Source organism: Halichoerus grypus, chromosome 2 (assembly GCF_964656455.1).
Source record: "Halichoerus grypus chromosome 2, mHalGry1.hap1.1, whole genome shotgun sequence".
NCBI lineage: Eukaryota > Metazoa > Chordata > Mammalia > Carnivora > Phocidae > Halichoerus > Halichoerus grypus.
In genome coordinates this window covers 117,750,413-117,770,764 of record NC_135713.1, presented here as the reverse complement: position 1 = coordinate 117,770,764, position 20,352 = coordinate 117,750,413, and the positions used below count along the sequence as shown (strand labels likewise).

At 40.3% G+C, this 20,352-nt stretch overlaps 1 protein-coding gene across 1 annotated transcript in view; it reads left to right on the top strand.

Moving 5' to 3' along the window:
• Positions 1 to 561: 561 nt before the first annotated feature.
• Positions 562 to 20,352, top strand: part of NDFIP1 (Nedd4 family interacting protein 1) — a 51,938-nt gene continuing 32,147 nt past the window's right edge. Inside the window, exon 1 of the mRNA XM_036116412.2 lies at positions 562 to 831. Coding sequence (XP_035972305.2) covers positions 769 to 831 — 63 coding nt within the window. The 5' untranslated portion in view covers positions 562 to 768. The remainder of the gene's footprint in view (positions 832 to 20,352) is intronic.

Here is a 20,352-nt window from a genome sequence, read left to right as displayed (position 1 = left end):
TGGAGGATGTAGGCTCAGGAAACTTCTCTGTAATGGGCCAAACAACAAGTACTAGGATTTACTGGCCATACTCAACAAACGGGAGCGGCTGTGTTCCAGTAAAACTTAATTTATGGACAATGAAACGTCCATTTCTTATACTTTCCACCGCCACTGGACCGGATTTGGCCTCTGCCCTGCGGTAGACAGACCCCTGCTCTACGAAGATGGCAGACAAGAAGGGACTTGGAAAAGAACCGAGATTGTGCAGCAGATACCAGGGATCAGATCGCTGCGGGGCCAGGTTGTCAACCTCCCTGGACGCCAGCGACCTCTTAAATGGGGCTGTGGCCCCCATGTCGGGGTGTGCGATGAGGGTTAGAAGAGAACACACGGGGAAAGCTCAGAGCTCGTACGAGGTGCTCCTCAGTGGGTAATTCTTTTTCAGCGGCCTCGCCTCGGAGGGGCGGACCCCACCCCGGGCGGCGGCTCCGCGGGGCCAGGGCGGCGGCGCGGGGTGAGGCCTGGCCTGGCCGCGCGGCGCGAGTCGAGGGCGGGGCGGCGGCGCAGCGTCGTCGTCGGCGTCCCCGCCTCCTCCCCAGGGGCCGCGTCGGAGCCTCGGCGGCGGCGGCGCTCACAGCCTGAGGAGAGCGGCTTGCCTGGAAGCGGCGGCGGCCATCCAGACCCACCCGAGGCGCGTCCCCCTCGGCCTCCCCGCGCTCCCAGGCCGCAGCGCCCGCGCCCCTTTAGCTCGCTCGCTCGCCTTCCTTCCCTGCGGCCGGCTGCGCCATGGCGTTGGCGTTGGCGGCGCTGGCGGCGGTGGAGCCGGCCTGCGGCAGCCGGTACCAGCAGGTGAGCGACGCCGAGTCCCGCCCCGGCCCCCCGGCCTCCAGTCCTCGGTCCCGGACCCTGCCCCGGCGGCCGGCCGCTTCAGGCGTCTCTGGCCCCAGCCTGTGGCCGACGCGACGCCGCGGCTTAGCAGGCCGCGCCCGGCCTCACAGGGCCGGGCGGGCCCCGCGCTCGGATTCGAGGCCGCCGCGAGCCCGGCCCATCCCTCCGCGACCTGGGGCGGCACTCGGGCGGTGGAAAACCTCTGCCCCGCAGCGTTTCCCGCAGTTCCCGCGGCGGGCGGGTCCCCGAGGCAGAACCCGCGACCCTCGGAAGGCAGCGACCGGGGGCAGTTTTCCTTGCTCCTCTTTTGGTTTGATGTCATTGGAAAGAAGAAAAAAAAAAAAAAAAAAAGCAAGCGTGAGATGGGAAAGGAAACGAGGTGGAGAGAAAAGATTAAAATCGCTGCTACTGCGGCCGACAGCTCCCCGCGACGAGATGCGATTGCTCAGGGTTTCAGAGCCTAGTCTGTTTGTCGAAACCCATCCCCCTCGCCTCTGGCTTTAAGACAAAAGTCAAAAAATGAGACGAGAGGCAAGTCCGCAGTTTGCAGTAGGTTTGGGAAAGGCGATGTTTAATTGGGGCGATGCCCCAAAATGTCGAGCTTCATGGAAGGCTGCAGGGCGTGTGCCTGGGTGTGTGTTTTGAAAGCTTGGAAATGACGTTTAAGGAGATTTAATAGCATGGCTGGGGAGGAAATGTATAGGGGTTGATTGGAGTATTATCCCGGTTATAATTTCTAAATTGAGGCCCTAGGGAAAAGAGCTGCTTGTTTTACTCGCCTGTCTCTGTAGCTGGGTTCCCCTCGGAAATTCAGAGACAATCTGCAGGGTTTTTAGTGGTATTTAACCTAACATATCATAATTGTGGGAATTAAGCCAGGTAGGAACTGGTGTTGATTGGAACCGCAGATAACTGCTTGCGTTTTGTCGTTTCAGATGTTTTTGATATAATTTGCATACAAATGTCAGTCGTGCTTTTATGATATTAAGTGTCCTATCATTGATGAGCTACAGTTTTGCGTTTTAGAAATAAGGAAAACCAGTATGATTAAAACATCTAGATTAACCCAATGCAGCCAGTTACCAGTTTGTTTTGCTGTCATCAGGGCTGTGTTGTAATTTCCTCCCTCCTCCAGCCGGACTTCTGAAATGACTGGTTAAGAATTTAGCTTCTTGGTTTCATAAACACGCCCAAACTGTGGCAGTGCAGTCTAGTCCTCAGATCTCTCACAGCCTGGGGTCTGGCACATGCTTTTTTGTATGACCTTGGGCAAGGCTCTGGGTTCCTCCCTGCTTTAATAAAATACAAATGACAAGTGTCACTTAACTGTCTACACAGTGTTCAAAAATCACATGTACCCCACAGTGTGATCTAATTCATTCTTTTCATCCTGCTTTGGATAAGGCAAACAAGCAAAAAGCTGTGGCTTTTCTTTGTACTGCCATCTTCTTGAGCTATTAGGTAATGCTGACATATTGCTGGAATACAAAAAATTTGGTGGAGTATCAAAACTATGCATTCCTTGGTGTAGTAGTTAATAGCTTTAAAGATGCCGAATTGAGCCATGTCAGGGAGAGACCTCATCTTTATTTTATTTTTAAAAATCATTATGTTTCAGAAATAACCTCCAAAAACCATGAAAAAAAAGAATCTTCCTAGAAAAATTGCAAAATATGAAAGCCAGCCCCCAAAACCCCACAATAAAAATCTATCACCCATAGGTAACCAAAGTTAATATTTTGATGTGTATCTTTGTGGACTTATAGTTATGTAAATATATGTAAGTATAAATCAGTATACATGTGTACAGATAAGGAAAGCTAATATTGACTGAGCATTTACTACATGCCAGTCACGGTACTAAGTGCGTTACATCCATAATTTCACTAATCCACATAAAACCCGCATGAGGCAGGGTTTGGTATTATTGTATAGATGACAAAGTCAGGACTCCAAGAGGCTCATTAACTTAAGGTCACAGGCTCTAAGTAGTGATTACAAGGATAAATACACACTCACCTACTTAAAACAGGCTCACATTCCAAATACAGGCATGTGCATTTAGCAGATGTATATGTGCATATGTATTTTTCTCTTGTACCCATACATATATACAGGCACATCTTTGTACACGTGTACCATTTCATGGGCCACTGATTATACTTGCACACATTTGGTGCATATGTGCACATGTGTATGTTTACACACGCACTGTGCCCATGTGTATCATGTTCTCAGACACATGTGCATTCACAAATTTGCAGGTACGTGTATTTGTTTACATGTATGTACAGAGGCACACAATATAGCTATATAGGGTGGTTTAATATTTTCATGTCTGCATAGCATGTAACTGGTTGTACCATAGTTCAAGTCAGTTGCCTGTTGGTCACTAAGTATGTTCATAATTTTTTTTATTCACTGAAGTTTCATTTACATACATCTTCATCTCTTTTCCTTAGTATAAATTTTCAGATGTGGAAACGCTTGGTCAGAGAGTATACATATTTAAAAGGCTTTTGCATTATAGAATATCGGTGAGTTGTCCAGGCAACTTGATAGGAGCATGATACTCTGGTTGTCACAAAAGGCAGTTCTGACTTCTGTTCGATCTGGTTAATCAAATAGAGCTGGTTCTCTAGTAAAGTAAACGCAGTGGAAGACTGTATGATTCATTACTAAAGACAAACACAAGTTTGCCTTTATGGGTTTTTTATTGGGAGTGCACTATGTGCACAACTTGAATTTAGCGTTATGACAGACTGCGCAGAAAGCCTGGGCTCGTAGGTTCCCCATGGCTTTATTTTTTTCCCCCTTTTTGCATTTTGAAGCTGAGATTGTATATCCAAACATTCAGAAGAATTGTTTCAGAAAGGTGTAGGGAGGCCCAGTGTTGTGAAATTTGTAATACGTCGCTCTCTCTGCAGGTGTTTATTCCTGTTCATCCATTCCAGGCCCTCTTTGCCTCACTGGACTGTATCTTTGCCTGTTGTATGAATTTTGCCAAATACTTCCTGAAATGTTTTCAGCTCTTTTGATTTGAATCTAATCTAAGGAAGCAACAATGACACTGCCATCTAGGCTTAAAAATAGACTGTGAAATGTTTAGTTTCAGACTTACTGCCTGCTGAAGAAGTTGCCCACTTGTAAGCATCACTAATAGGCTTGTAATGCAGTCTGATGACATTGTAGAGCTGCTTTGGGAATGATACCTTTTTGTATAAATTCTCTCAGGATTGTGGAGGAAGGTTTTGATAGATCAGGGAAAGAATTTCATCTCTGCCAAGCCAAACCATATTTATGCTGAAGTGTTAGATGAAGTCACGATCCCGGAGGAAGGGGCAGAAAGTGCCCATGTGGTTTTATTTTTTTAGTTTGAAAAGTTGTAATTATATCTTGGAATGCCCCTTAGAATGTTACGTCAAGATTTTAAGGTTATTTTGCTGTATTTGTGGCCCATATGTGCAATGATCAAAGAAAACTTTTCAAAAAATATTGAGATGGGTAGAATTGTTTTTTTAAAACTTTTTTTTTTTTTTTTAAAGATTTTATTTATTTATTTGACAGAGAGAGACACAGCGAGAGAGGGAGCACAAGCAGGGGGAGTGGGAGAGGGAGAAGCAGGCTTCCCGCAGAGCAGGGAGCCCGATGTGGGGCTCGATCCCAGGACCCTGGGATCATGACCTGAGCTGAAGGCAGACGCTTAACGACTGAGCCACCCAGGCGCCCCATGTTTTTTTAAAACTTTTAAAAATTGTAGTAAAAAAATGCATATAATTTACCATTTTGACCATTTTTTTTTTTTAAAGATTTTATTTATTTATTTGACAGAGAGAGACACAGCGAGAGAGAGAACACAAGCAGGGGGAGTGGGAGAGGGAGAAGCAGGCTTCCCGCCGAGCAGGGAGCCCGATGCGGGGCTCGATCCCAGGACCCTGGGATCGACCCGAGCCGAAGGCAGACGCTTAACGACTGAGCCACCCAGGCGCCCCCCCATTTTGACCATTTTTAAGTGTACAGTTCAGTGGCATTAAATACATTCACATTGTTGGGCAACCATCACCACCATCCATTTACAGAACTTTTTCATCTTCTCCAGCTGAAACTCCATACCCGTTGAACGATAACTCCTTTCTTTCCCCTTTCCCGGCCCCCATAACCATCATTCTATTTTCTATGAATTTGATTACTCTTAATACCTCATGTTAGTGGAATTATATAGTATTTGTCCTTTTGTGGCTGGCTTATTTCACTTAGCTTCATATCCCCCAGGTTTATCCATGTTGTACAGTCAGAATTTCCTCCCATTTTAAGGCTGAATAGTACTGTATGCATATAGCATATTTTGTTTATCCTTTCATCCAAAGGTGCCCATTTGGGGTGCTTTTGCCTTTTGACCAGTGTGAATAATGCTGCTGTGAATATGGGTGTACAGCTGTCTTTTGAGTGCCAGCTTTCAGTTCTTTTGGGTATATACTCAGAAGTAAAATTGCTGGTTCATATGGTAATGCTTTTTAAAATTTTTTGATTAAAAAAATAGTTTTCCATGGTACCTACACCATTTTACATTCCTACCAGCAGTGCATAAGAGTCCCAATTTTTTTTTGAAGAGTTCCAATTTTTAACATCCTCATCAACACTTGTTATTTTTTGATAAAGCCATCCTAACGGGCATGAAGTTGTATCTCACTGTAGTTTTGATTTACATTTCCCTAATGATTAGTGGTATTGAGAATTTTTTTATGTGCTTTTTGGCATCTGTAAATCTTCTTTGGAGAAATGCATGTTCAAGTCCTTTACCCACTTTCGAATTGGGTTCTTTGCTTTTTGTTGAGTTGTAGGAGTAGAGTCATTTCTTAGTAATATTTACATTTTCACCTTTTTACTATGAAAATTCCAAACATGTACTAAAATGTATAATAAATCTAACAACAGTAATCAACAAATGGGTAATGTTGTTTCATTTATACTCCCCACCATTATTTTGAAGCAAACCTTAGAAATCATGTTATTATATCCATAAATATTTTTGTGCGTAACTCTAAAAGATGTTGTAAGCAGTTCGTATGTGAGAAATAAATCATGAGAGCCCTTTTGTAATCTGTTAAGAATATGGAAACAGAATTTGTGTCAGGAGCTGTAGATCTACAACTGTGATTCTTATTTGACTCCCTCTTAGTAAGCAGTGACTTTTTTTGTAGCGGTGATGGATACTTGCTGATTCATTCTTAATTTTCTTGCCTGCTCCTACTGGTGACCACTTGTTAGGGGAGATTTAATTGGTTTTATCATTCTCTCTTTGCACTGAGGGACTAAGGCCCAATTGAGGAAATCCTGGCATCATCTCAGCTGACGCCACCCCCTGGTTTGCCTGCCTGTAACTTCAAATTACTTTATGCTAGACACCGATTGTATCATATTACTTTACATAAAATTATATTATAAAATAAATCCTTCTGTGAGAGTGACTTTGTATTCTTACTAATAAAAAAAAAAGGAAAGGCTTGAAGAGGTTCAAGTGCCATCTTCTGATTTATCTGTTTTTAGGGCTTTAAAATAATTACTTTGGTTTCTTAATAATTTACTTTTATGTTGTCTTTGAACAAGTACAGCTGTTTATGGGGTGCCTGGGTGGCTCAGTCGGTTAAGCGTCTGCCTTCAGCTCAGGTGTCCTGGGATAGAGCCCTGTGTTGGGCTCCCTGATCAGTGGAGAGCCCGCTTCTTCCTCTCCCTCTGCCCCTCCCCCCCCCTGCGCTCTCTCTCGCTCTCTCTTGCTCGCTCTCTCTAGCTCAAATAAATAAATAATAAAAAGTACAGATGTTTAGTGGAACATACTCTCGTAGTAGTGGATGGTGCCCATTTAGATAAAGCAGCTCCTAACAATTTAATTAGAAATTGATGCTGATAATAAGCTTGATGGTCTTATCTTTGTTCTCAAATCATTTTTGCCAATATAGGCAGTTGGTAGATACCATACATTGAATTTGTTGAGCTTTATATACTCCAGTTGTAATTGATCCTAGTGGCTGTCTAGATAGATGTGCAGGATGTGTTATTTTGCCTTCACCAAGTGTGGTAATAAAGTGAGTGTTAATAGACATCATTTAGCACTTCCTGCTGTTAAAATTAGGATGACTCATTTTTTTTTCCTGAATAACACAATTTATTATATTAAAAGTTATACATACTGGGTCTAAATACTGATCAAATTTAAGAATGTTTCTGGTGAAATATTTTCTTACTGATAAAAGCAGTTTGTTTCACATGTATGTTTTTTATGCCCCTTAGCAATTGAATATTGACATTTTTTTGGTTAAATTCACATATCGCACTAATATCAGTTACTAGTTAATGAGATGCTTGAATGTGATTTGGAGGTTTTTCTGGAAATTGGATAGTTTATGAATAGAAATACATGGGTTTAGGGAGTGACTTCTGTTTAAGTTTGATTTTATGTATTATTCAGTGCTTAAATGTGGCATTTAAAATTAAACATTTCTTGTTAGGCATTAGTACGCAGATATTCTTCATAGCCTCGAGTCAGACAGTACACTTGTAAAGGAAAGCTTGATTTCCCTTCCCTTCCAGTCTCTTCTCAGAGGTGTAAGTGTTCAAATTGCATTCTTCAGGCTTATTAAAAAAAAAATTTTTAAATAACCTTTAATTTTTGTAACATTTAAAAAATTTCAGAAACATCGAGAAAATGTAGTTTCCATGTACCCCAGATCCAGTTTTCCCTATTAACATCTTACATTAGCGTGATACATTTATGACATTAATAAACCAATACTGATACATTATTATTAACTAAACTCCATACTTTATTCAGAATTTTGTTTTTTAATCTAATGTCCTTTTTTGTGTTCCACAATCCCATACAGGTTACCACATTACATTTGGTTGTCATGTTACTTTAGGGTCCTCTTGGCTGTGATTTTCCTTGTTTCTGGTGACCTTGACAGTTTCGAGGAGTTTTGGTCAGATGTTTGTAGACTGTCCCTCAAATGGGATTTTTTTTTTTTCTGCAGTTTTATTGAGAAAATTGACATACATCACTGAATAAGTTTAAGGTTTACAGCATCATGGTTTGATTCACATATATTGTGAACTGATTACAATAGGTTTACCTAACATCCATCTGCTCGTATAGTCAGTTGGATTTGTCTGAATCTTTTTTCATGATCAAACTGGGGTTGTGGGTTTTAGTGAGGAAGACCACAGAGGTAAAGTGCCATTTCCATCACATCATACCAAGAATGCGTACAACCAATGTGACTTAACACTGTTGATGTTGACCTTGATCACCTGGTTGAAGTAGTATTTATGAGGTTTCTCTATTGTAAAATTATCCGCCGCCCTCCCCGCCCCGGCTTTTCATACTCTGCCCTTTGGAAGGAAGTCACTATCTATGTACAATATGCACTTAAGTATTGAAGAGTTATGCTCCACCTTGTGGAGGGCAGGGTATTTACATAAATTATTCAGAATTTTTCTGCACAGGATAGTTGTCTCATCCTATTAATTTATTTATTCAGTGATACCAGGATGAACTCATTTATTTTATTCTTTGGGTTATAATCCAGTACTAATTTATTTTGTGGCTCAGATATTTGCAGTTTTGGCCATTGGAACTCTTTCAGTTGGCACTTGTGTCCCTCTAACATAATTCCATCATTTTGGGTTTTTTGAAGCACTTCCTTCCTTTCTGGCATGAGGCTCATTGTGAATATTTCCTGTCCCATCCCGGAATCAGCTATTTCTCCAAGGAGCCTGGTTCCTTTTATTGGACAGTGATACTAGAAACCAAGATCTGTGCACATTGCTACTAGGGGGCCATTGCTTCTAGGCCTTCTAAGTTAACAGAGTAAAGAAATAGATGTGTGTATATGTATCTGTAAGTATTTCTATATGTAATCACCTGTATCTATATGAAACTAACCAACTCTAACCAATTACTACATGGATCACTGTAGCCTCCTGCCCTGGCCTGTCTGGAAACTCCCACTTTAGCAGTGAGAAATCTTGCTCCCACCACCCACCATCCATTTACTTAATTCTTCAATTCTAACATACGTGTGTAGTGGTGTCAGAATTGTTAACCTACACCTCTGTGAGAAACACTTTTATCAGCTAGAGGACAGGGCATTTATACAGTTTCTTTTGCTGTTAGACTTACTCTACTAGTTTCCAGAGTTGCTTAGGTACTTAGGTCAGCACCTTTCCCCTCACCTTCTTTAGTGGTGTTGTTTGATACATTTATAATAGGTTGTTAAGAAAAATGGTAGGAGTGATTTCTCTTTTTTCCCAAAGTTTCTGTTAATAATCATGTTTTGCTTTTTAAAAAATTCATGTAACAAACTTACTTGGAAATAGTTTCAACTTACAAGTTTCAAGAATAGAATAAAGTAACACCCATATATTTATTGCTCACAGTCACCTCAAACATTAAGGTCTGATTAACAATGAAATACAGTGCTATAAAAATTGAAAGCACTATAGGTAAAGCCCAAGTCCCTTTAACCTCACAATCCTTTCTCTATAGAATTCTATGCTTATTTTGCAATTTACTTTGTTATTAAATTATTTTTAAGTTATTTTGTCCTTGTGAAATTTAAGTGAGATTTTATGGACTAGGGAATCAGGAATGTGGTGTTCTTAGTATTTTGAAGCTCTCGTTTGAGGAGTTTTATTTTATAGCATCCAAACTTTTCATATAACTTTACGTTAATAAGCAGGGTTGTTGTTTTGTTTTGTTTTTTTTACAGTAATCTCTGTACCCAGCGTGGGGCTTGAACTCAAAACCCCGAGATCAAGAGTTGCATGCTCTACCAACTGAGCCAACCAGGTGTCCCAATAAGCAGTTTTTGAAGCTTGTAATGTAGACTTCAGTATCTGGAAGGTTCACTTTGGACATTAAGTAGAGACTGATTCAGGAGAAGGTAAAAGGACTTTATTAAAACATCTAATCAGTAATAGTCCAGCTCCTGTCATGAAGTAAGAGGTTATGTGACTGTAGGTGAGAATTTTAATCTCCTTCTAGCCTTATTTTCTCTTTTGTAAAATGAAGTAGTTGGACTATATCACTTTGACTCCTTCCAGCTTTATAGTTGTTTTTGTATGTAGAAGCTGGTGGCTTTGATCCAAAGAGATGGCATTCTCTTGATGATTTAGCAAACTTCTTTCGTGATGAATAATTATTTTTAAAAGTGATGTCATTAAATATAGATGGTGAGTTTATGCTAAAAGATAAAAGAAATTATGCATTGTTCAAAAATATAGAAAATGTCTCCCTAATAGTATATTTTCAAAAAAATGGGTCACTGAGTACAGAATACCATTTTGTCATTTTTCAGTACTAGTTTTAAGTCTTTCCCTTCTTGTCAGCTTCAAACATTATATATCATAGCAAAAAATTAATAATGCTTTTAGAAATCAGGAAAAGTAATAATTACAACTTTTTCAAATACATTTTTTTAGAGGGGGTGGGGCAGAGGGAGGGAGAGAGAGAGAATCCCAAGCAGGCTCCACGCCCAGCATGGAGCCTGACATGGGGCTGGATCCCACGACCCTGAGATTTACAACCCAATCCGAAGTCAAGAGTGGGACGCTTAACTGACTGAGCCACCCAGGCATCCCAATAAACTTTATTTTTTTTAGAGCAGTTTTAGGTTCACAAAATCATCACCCACTGTCACATAATTTTATTACTTCATAATAGAAGCTGGACTATTACTGGTTAGATGGGTTTTTTTGTTTGTTTGTTTGTTTTTAAAGATTTTATTTTTAAGTAACCTCTATACCCAATGTGGGGCTGGAACTCACAACCCCAAGATCTAGAGTCACACACTCCACCAACTGGGCCAGCCGGGTGCCCCTGATTAGATGTTTTAATAAAGTCCTTGTAAAAATGAGAAAAGAGTAATTTTAAAAGTTCTGTAGCTTTTTTTTTTTTTTTTTTAATTAAGCTGGCTCTTTGAGTTCTAGTATTCTCATTCACTGCTTTTAGTAGTTACATTTTCACAAGTTTTGAAATTCTCATGTAACTTGAAACAGAATAAGAAGTTTGATTTGAGGGTAATCTGCAGTTGAGCATCTTATACATGATTGATGGTTGATACTAGAGTCTTTTCAGCAGTTTGTCCTCTTGTAGCTGAATTGCGTTTTCAGATGTAGTATTTTAAACTGTGCTTAAAATCAGTTCTCCTCAGTCATGTATGTGAGGGTAGGCAGCATTAATTATCTCTGACATGTTGACCCAGTTTCATTTTAGGTGGCTAAGTGAGGTGATCAGAGTTATGTGATCTTGTGAGTTTCACAGCCAGCTTGCCACCTTTCAGCTGTGGCCAAAATGACCAGCTGAGTAGAAGGGGAGAAAGTTTATGGGGGGCATGAAAGGTAATCATTGGCTTATTATATTAGCATCTGCTATTATTTGGAAGGTTAAAATATCTTTTCATGTATCAGGTTTAATGTAATCCAAATGCCATTTTAAGTTTAATTTCTCATTTCAGTGAAATATTAAAGTAAGAATCTGTAACTGTGTTTAAAAGGATCTCAACAATTACTGGGGCATACCTTCTTTTTTTTTATTATGTTAATGTTAATCACCATAAATTACATCATTAGTTTTTTTTTTTTTTTAAGATTTTATTTATTTATTTGACAGAGAGAGAGATAGCGAGAGCAGGAACACAAGCAGGGGGAGTGGGAGAGGGAGAAGCAGGCTTCCTGCCGAGCAGGGAGCCCGATGTGGGACTCGATCCCAGGACCCTGGGATCATGACCTGAGCTGAAGGCAGACGCTTAACGACTGAGCCACCCAGGCGCCCTACATCATTAGTTTTTGATGTAGTGTTCCATGATTCATTGTTTGCGTATAACACCCAGTGCTCCATGCAGTATGTGCCCTCTTTAATACCCATCACCAGGCTAACCCATCCCCCCACCCCCTCCCCTCTAGAACCCTCAGTTTGTTTCTCAGAGTCCATAGTCTCTCATGGTTCATCTCCCCCTCCGATTTCCCCCTCTTCATTCTTCCTGGGGCATACCTTCTAACACTGATTTTGTGTTTCTCTTAGCAGATTGCTTTATTATTTAATTGTCCCGGGTTAATGCTGTAGTTATTTCTGAGAAAGGAACTTTTTTTTTCCCTTTAAAAAATTAAGACTGACTTTCAGATCCTGCAGTGGTACTACAAAAGGTTATTTAATGAAGGAAAATTCCACCATGCAGTTAGTGAAAAGGTTATTCAATTATTTGTATTTGCTCAAAAGTCTAGAAGGATAGCTGAAAGATCAGATTGGTGGTTTTTATTTTCTTCTCTATATTTTTGCCTTTTGAGTGATTCAAGAGAATGTATTATGGTCTTGATATAGTACTAATTATATTAATACAGAGAATGAGATTGTAGATAAAAGACATCATTTTAAGATGGAAGAGCTCACCTGGTTCCAGGTAGGAAGCTTCTGAGAAGATGAAACTTAGCTTGGCCTTGAAGGATGAGCAAGATGTAGTGAGGGAGACAAAGATTTGGGGGAAGGAGTGGACTCTCATGACTTGTTGTTTCCAATGGGAAATGTGTTTCAGGGCCAGGGCCTAGAGTGCATCACCCTCTCTGGTCTGGAGGCCTCCTCTTACTCTGTCCTCTCCCTGGAATGCTCTTTCCCTCTTAGCCCCCCATCTTAGTTTAGGTAGTCTGTCGTAAGGGGAGTTTGAGTAACCCCCACTCCCCCATTAGGTTAGTTTCCCCTGAGCATAGTGAGATTCCTTTTTTGTGACACATTTTGTAATCACATTTTATGTTTTTTAACTTTCAATTTAGTTTTTATATCAAAATTATACATGCATATAGGTTAGAGTCAAACCTTACAGGCTTATTACTAAACACAGTAGTCTCCTGTTTACTTGCCTGCTTCTTAGCTCTTTTAGCTGTTTCTTTCTTTTAGCTGTTTCTTTTACTGTTTTGTTATTATCCTTGTAGCTAAAGAACATTTTATAGTGTGCTACTTCTTGATTTTTCAGTTTTCACTGTTGAAAAAAAATTGACTTCACCGCTATGTGGTGTAAGGATTTGTCTTTTACCTCCCTCCCACAGTCGCGTATACTCCTACTTCCTGTCTCTTCACTTTTCTGATATAGTTGTATCCATTATGTGGTTAGATCAATATTCAGCATTTACAGTAATTGAAAGTAATAAATACTGTTCACAGCTGAGATATTTGGTATTCTGTGGTTTCTTGTCCTTGCCTGAACAGTACTTTATTTTCCCTGAAGTTAATAATTATTTTGGGGGGTGGGGAGATGGGTAAAATAGTGATGGGGATTAAGGAGTGCACTTGTGATGAGCACGGGGCCATGTATGGAAGTGTTGAATCGCTATATTGTACTCCTGAAACTAATACTACACTGTATGTTAACTACTGGAATTAAAATAAATTTTAAAAGGTAATTATTTTTTGTTTTCTTAATTTCTATGTACATATCATAAATTGCTAATAGCACTAATTCATCCTCAGGCTCTTAACTAATACAACCTCATAGTTTTTTTGATATGTTCAGATACATCAGGTATTTTATTGATATCATTGAGGGTGGGAAGGGGTCTTTCCTGGCCTTTTGACCCATTCTAGAAGATTGCTCCCAAGGTCTGCTGTTCAGTTGTCATCCTGGGGGTTTCCTTTCCCAGGGTTTTTAATTGAAGCCCCTTTCCTTGATTCAGTTTTCTCTCTTGGTTTATTGCCTCGTTTTCCTAGAACACAGCCTTCAGTATCTTTCTGAGGAAGAATGCATGGGAAGTTAAGCCCTCCCCCCCTTTTTTGAGACTTTGTACATTGAAGACTCTTTTATGTTACTTAGACTTTTGGTCTAGAAACATTTTCCTTTAGAATTTTGAAGGCATTTACTCCATTGCCTTCTAAGTTCAACTGTTTTGCTTTTAGGAAGCATGAAGTCAGTTTTGGTGTCTGATTCTTCAAATGGGGCCTACTTTCTCTAGCTCTCAGTCTCGTACTCTTGGAAGTTTTTAGGAGCTTCCTTTTGTTTCTAGTATTCTTAAATACTGTGTTGTACCTTGAGAGCTACTTTCATCCATTGTGCCAGGCATTCAGGGGGGTCCTTTTGGTCTGGAAGCCCATGTCCATCAGTTCTGGTAAATTTTAAAAAGTTTTTGTGTCCAAACTGTGGAGAGAGCCCAGATGTCCTTTGACTGATGAATGGATAAAGAAGAGGTGGTATATATACACAATGCAATATTACTCAGCCATCAAAAAGAATGAAATCTTGCCATTTGCAAAGATGTGGATGGAGCTAGAGTATATTATGCTAAGCGAAATAAGTCAGTCAGAGAAAGACAAATGCTGTATGATTTCACTCATATGTAGAATTTAAGAAACAAAACAGATGAACATATGTGATGGGGGAAGAGAGAAACTATAAGAGATTCTGAATGATAGAGAACAAACTGAGGTGTGATGGAAGGAGGTGGGTGGGGGGTGGGCATTAAGGAGGGCACTTGTTGTGAGAGCACTGGGTGTTACATGTAAATGATGAATCACTCATTTCTACTCCTGAAACCAACATTGCACTATATATTAACTAACTAGAATTTAAATAAAAATTTGAAAAGAAAAAAAATAAGTTTTTGTTTGATTTTTCACTGCTTTGGTTTTTTTTTTCTCCTCTCTTTGGATCTAGAACCTCTTGTATTGATTTAAAAATTATTTAGCCTCGTCTCATATTTTTCATCTTTGTCTTTTTTTTCTACTTTCTATGAGATTTCTCAATTTTAAATCTTCTTTTAAAAGTTTTATTTATTGGGGCGCCTGGGTGGCTCAGTCGTTAAGCGTCTGCCTTCGGCTCAGGTCATGATCCCAGGGTTCTGGGATCGAGTCCCACATCGGGCTCCCTGCTCCGCGGGAAGCCTGCTTCTCCCTCCCCCACTCCCCCTGCTTGTGTTCCTGCTCTCACTATGTCTCTCTCTCTCTGTCAAATAAATAAATAAAATCTTAAAAAAAAAAAAAAAAAAATTTTTATTTATTTATCTCTGCCTAACAGGGGGCTCAAACTTATGACCCCAAGATTAAGAGTCACGTGCTCTTCCAACTGAGCCAGCCAAGCGCCCCGAGATTTCTCAATTTTAGATTCTTTTTGATAAATTTTTAATCTGTTAGTTTTAATTTTCAAAAACTCTCTAATCCCCCCTTTTTTCTTTATAGTACACTGTCCTTGTTTTATGGTTCTGATTTTTTTCTCCTCTGAGATTATTGAAAACTTTTTCCTTTCTTTAAGTTTTCATCTTCCTGCCTACTTGTTTCCTCCACATTGCATGTATTCTCTTTGTTTTGGTCTTTTATGACCTTTAGAAGCTTTCATTAGGTGTGTGGTGATCTTCGCCTGCTTGGTTCAGAGTGTACAACCAGTAAAACCGTTTGGAAGCTCAGTATGCTTGATGGAGTCTATTGCTTTGAGTGACAGTGTCATTAGGTCTATTCTCTTGGGTTGCTGCATTTCCTAGAGAATAGGCCTGGCTGCTAGTAGGAAGGGAGCTGAATGGGAGGAAGAAGGCTGGGAGAGCTCAACATTTAGTACATAAGCGTCTCACTTCATCACTCTTTTCTGATATGCTACCCTTTCTCCTAAACTGTGTCTCCAGCCCAAAACTCTGTTTTACACTCTCCAGAGAATAAATTTCTAGTCCTCTAATGGGGATCTTGGGAGCTGTGTGTTTCTGGCTGCGTCTACAACCTTTCTGCTTTTAAATCTCATTGTCATTCCTACTTCCACCAGTACCTGCTGCCACTGCTTGAGCTTTTTGAGGATATAGTGCAAGACAGATTGCTTTTCTGCCTTCTGGGTTAGGCTTCAGTTTTCCTGGGTCTGCTGTGGTAGTTGACACCTGTCATCCTGCTTCTGGCTTTCAGGATTTTACTGCTGCTTCCTTTCCCGGCGCTCGGCTCTGTAGTTTTTTGCCTTAAAATTAAAACTTTACTGACATTTACATTTAAGATGGTTTTGGAAGGGATAAGAAGTGCGTGTGTGTGTTTAGTCTTTAAGTGGAGTATTAAAATTGCACTTAATTCTTTTGATTGTCTTTTCTTTGATAAACTGCAGACTTAAGCTAAAAACACCAGTCACCTTTACTGTTGAGTCCTTTACCCCACACCAGTCATGGCCTAACTTGTTCATTGAGTGGTGTTAAATTAATCTAGCAGTTAAACACTTGCATAATGGAACATTCTGTGATGGTGGAATGGAGGGAAAGATATGTAATGCTTAATGCATCTCTCTGTTTCTTGGCTCTCATTGTTCTTGGAGGAGAAGGGGACCTCATGATCAAACCTAAGTTAAGGCAGACTCTCTTGAATACCTTTTCCCATCCATAATCTCTGCCCTCGTATGCTCTACTCCAGGCATAATAATAATAATACAGTAATAAGCAAGCATAGCTTTTGGAACTTCTCAGCCTGAGAGAGTTCTGGTTGTTCACGGGGCTAGCAGAGCCAAGCAGGCTGCAGTCAGCGCTAGTCCCTGGCTTCTAGGCATGTCTGTCACTTTTGGTATCTGGACTTTGACTTTACTGTGTTTTTAATGTAGAATATTCCATTTCTTGGATATACCATTTGGTTGTTTTTATTTTTATTTTTTAAAATATTATTTATTTATTTATTTGACAGAGAGAGAGAGTACAAACAGGGGGAGTGGCAGGCAGAGGGAGAGGGAGAAGCAGGCTCCCCACTGAGCAGGGAGCCTGATGTGGGGCTCGATCCCAGGACCCTGAGATCATGACCTGACCTGAAGGCAGATGCTTATCCGACTGAGCCACCCAGGCGCCCCTTTATTTATTTTTTTTAAACTTTTTTTTTTCCTTTAAGATTTTATTTCTCCATTTGAGAGAGAAAGAGAGCACGGCAGGGTGGGCCGGGGTGGGGAGCGCAGAGGGAGAGGGAGAAGCAGACTCTCCGCTGATCAGGGAGTCCAACTCAGGGCTTGATCCTAGGATCCCAGGACAATGGGATCACGACCCAAGCCAAAGGCAGACGGCCAACCAACTGAACCACCCAGGTGCCCCCATTTGGTTGTTTTTGGAAGAAAAAAACATTCTAGGAATGACAGTGTGATTAAAATAGTAATTTTTCTTCATATGTACCACCTTTATTGAACACCTGTTTATACCTAGTGTACTGTGCTAAGTGTTAAAGGTTGAATACCAAATGTTAAACGTTTCTTATTTCTCAGGAGATAAACGTTGAAGAAGTCTGTTTCTCCTTTGTGTTTCTTAAGCTTTTGTTGCCATTTATTTGAATATTGGTAATTATAGAATCATAATGTTCTTTTTTTTTTAAAGATTTTATTTATTTATTTGACAGAGAGAGACACAGCGAGAGAGAGAACAGAAGCAGGGGGAGGGGGAGAGGGAGAAGCAGGCTCCCCACTGAGCAGGGAGCCCGATGCGGGGCTCAATCCCAGGACCCTGGGATCATGACCTGAGCCGAAGGCAGACACCCAACGACTGAGCCACCCAGGCGCCCATCATAATGTTCTTTTAATTTTTGTTATGAAATACACAATACATATACAAGGAATACATGTAATGCATAAGTTTATAAAGCCTGCAAATAAATCAAACACCTTTGAGTTTATAATCCAGGTCACAGCAATCTTCTGAAAGTTTCTTTTGTTTCTCACACCTCCCTTGCTTTTGGACCAGTCAGTAAGAAAGAGTAAGCTTTGTCTTTGTTGCTTTGTAAAGCCTGGTTTCTCATCAGTTTTCTTCATGTTTATGTGCTCCTGGTGCTAAGTAGTCATAGGGATGCCACCGGCTGCTGATGCTCACTCACGGACCTGTCACCACTGTCCCTTCCACAGATTCGGCACTCATCTGCATGTGGCTACATGCCTTGCCTGTACATGTATTTGGTGATTTGTAAAGTAATGTGAATACTTGAGATAAATGTGAACTGGTAGGTTAAGATGGCATTAAGATAAGCCACCGCTTTTTCAGGTAGATTTCTGTTAAAGCTACACCTCCAAGCCTGCTTTAGTCAGCATGTGCTAATAAAGTACCCCTGATGTGCCACTCACCGTTCAGTGCTGAGGTGAATACAGTGATGAACCATGCAAAGGTCCCTGTCTGCGTCATGGATACTCTTCCAGTCTCCTTTTCTTCCCTTCCTGAATTGTTAGTAAAGTATAATTTACGTACAGAACCATACACAAATCATAAATTGCACAGCTTAGTGTTCAAAAAAAGGTGAACATGCACTTCTAACTAGTACCCAAATCAAGAAACAACATTACAGCACTCAGAAAGCCCCCTTCAAGTGCCCTTCCAGTTACCCCAGGGTAACCACTGACTGGCATATGAGGTTTGCCTGGCTTTGATCTTTATATAAATATAATCATACAGAAAATGCTCTTGTTTCTGGCTTCTTTGGCTCAACATTATTTTTGTGAGATTCACCCATGCATTGTATGTTGTCGTAGTTTATTCACATTGCTGTGTAGTATTCCATTGTATGGAGAGACCACATTTAGTTATTAATTCATTTTTTTTTAAAGCATTTTTTAAGATTTTATTTATTTATTTGACAGAGAGAGACACAGCGAGAGAGGGAACACAAGCAGGGGGAGTGGGAGAGGGAGAAGCAGACTCCCCGCAGAGCAGGGAGCCTGATGTGGGACTCGATCCCAGGACCCTGGGATCATGACCTGAGCCGAAGGCAGTCGCTTAACCGACTGAGCCACCCAGGCGCCCTAGTTATTCATGCTGCTGCTGTTGATGGGCATTTAGGTAGTTTCCAATTTTATAAGTAATGATGCTTTAAACATCCTGGTGTGTCTTTTGGTGAACATATATGTTTCTGTTGGATATGTAACTAGAATGGAATTGCTGAGTCATAGAGTATGTATAAATTCATCTTTAATAGATAAGTGCCAAACAGTTTTCTAAAGTGGTTGTACAAATTTACAATCCCAGTTGGAGAGTTCTGGTCATTATATGCCTTCATCAACATTTGGTATTTTCTGCTTTTAAAATATCATCTGTGGTTTTAGTTTGCATCTCTGTGCTGACCAGTGAAATGGAGCACTTTTTAATAAATTTATTGGCCATTTGGATAACTTATTTTGTGAAATGTCTATTTAAGTCTTTTGCCTGTTTTTCAGTTGGGTGGTTTCCTTTTTCTTTTTTTCCTTTTTCCCCACTGGTTTTTTAGAAGTTCTTTATGTATGCTGGTTATGAGTCCTTTGTCTGAAAAATATATCTTTTCCCACTCTGGGTTGTGTTCATTCTCTTAATGGTGTCTTTTGAATGAATAAAATTTCTTAATATGAGAAACAAATGTGGGTGGACAGCTTCATGTCCTTGGACACGAAACAACTAACCATGAAGGAAGAAATTGATAGTCTACTTTTGAAGAACAGCAGTAAGATGAATATCTACTACAATTGCTGATAAAAATATGCCATCCCCTGTGATGACCCAAACACGAAGCTAATCACAGGGTAGAGAATACTGACATAACAAAACAAGTAGAGCCCAGAAGAAAGCAGTTACTGTACCTAAGAAACGACTTCCCTAGGTATTTTAGTGTAATGGTATATAGGAATAGTTCTTCTGTCAACAGATTTAATGGAACAGTTATTTTGTCCTTGTTGATCTTGATCTTAATAATTGTACATAAAACATCATTTAACAAATATCAGATTAACTTTTTAACATCCAAAATTATCAGCCTAAATAGTATTATTATGGCTTCTACTAAAACCAGTTTTCCTAGTAAATGGAAAAAATGGAAGTGTTCTTTCAGGAGCATTAAGGGGAAAATAATAAAAAATTGACGTCATCCTGGCATTTGTTAGTGCCTGGTAAAATTTTATTGAATGAAATATTCAAATTTCTGACTATCCACGAGAAAAGTTGTTGTGGGCTGTGGCAGAAGAAAAGGCAATGGAGAGAAGGGAAAGCTTGAATCACAATATATTTACATTTGATTATACTCCTCTAAGTTATATATCCACATTAATAGGAGAGGGAGAGTGCGAGAGCATGAGCAGTGAGAGAGGGAGAATCTCAAGCAGACTCCACATTGAGCATGAAGCCCCACGCGGGGCTCAGTCCCATGATGCCAAGAGCATGACCTGAGCTGGAACCAAGAGTCGGTCACTTAACTGACTGAGCCACCCAGGCACCCTGATAGGCATATAGTTTTATTATTTATTGTTTATTTTTTAAAGATTTTATTATTTATTTTTGCAAGAGAGAGGGCATGAGTGGGGAGGGCAGAGGGAGAAGCAGACTCCCCTCTGAGCAGGGAGCCCGACGCGGGACTCGATCCCAGGACCCTGGGATCATGACCAGAGCCAAAAGCAGATGCTTAACTGGCTGAGCCACCCAGGTGCCCAGGACATAGTTTTAATAATAATTTTGCATTGGACTGATTAAAAAGGGTTGAGTTCTTTTGTAATTTTAATATTACATTATATA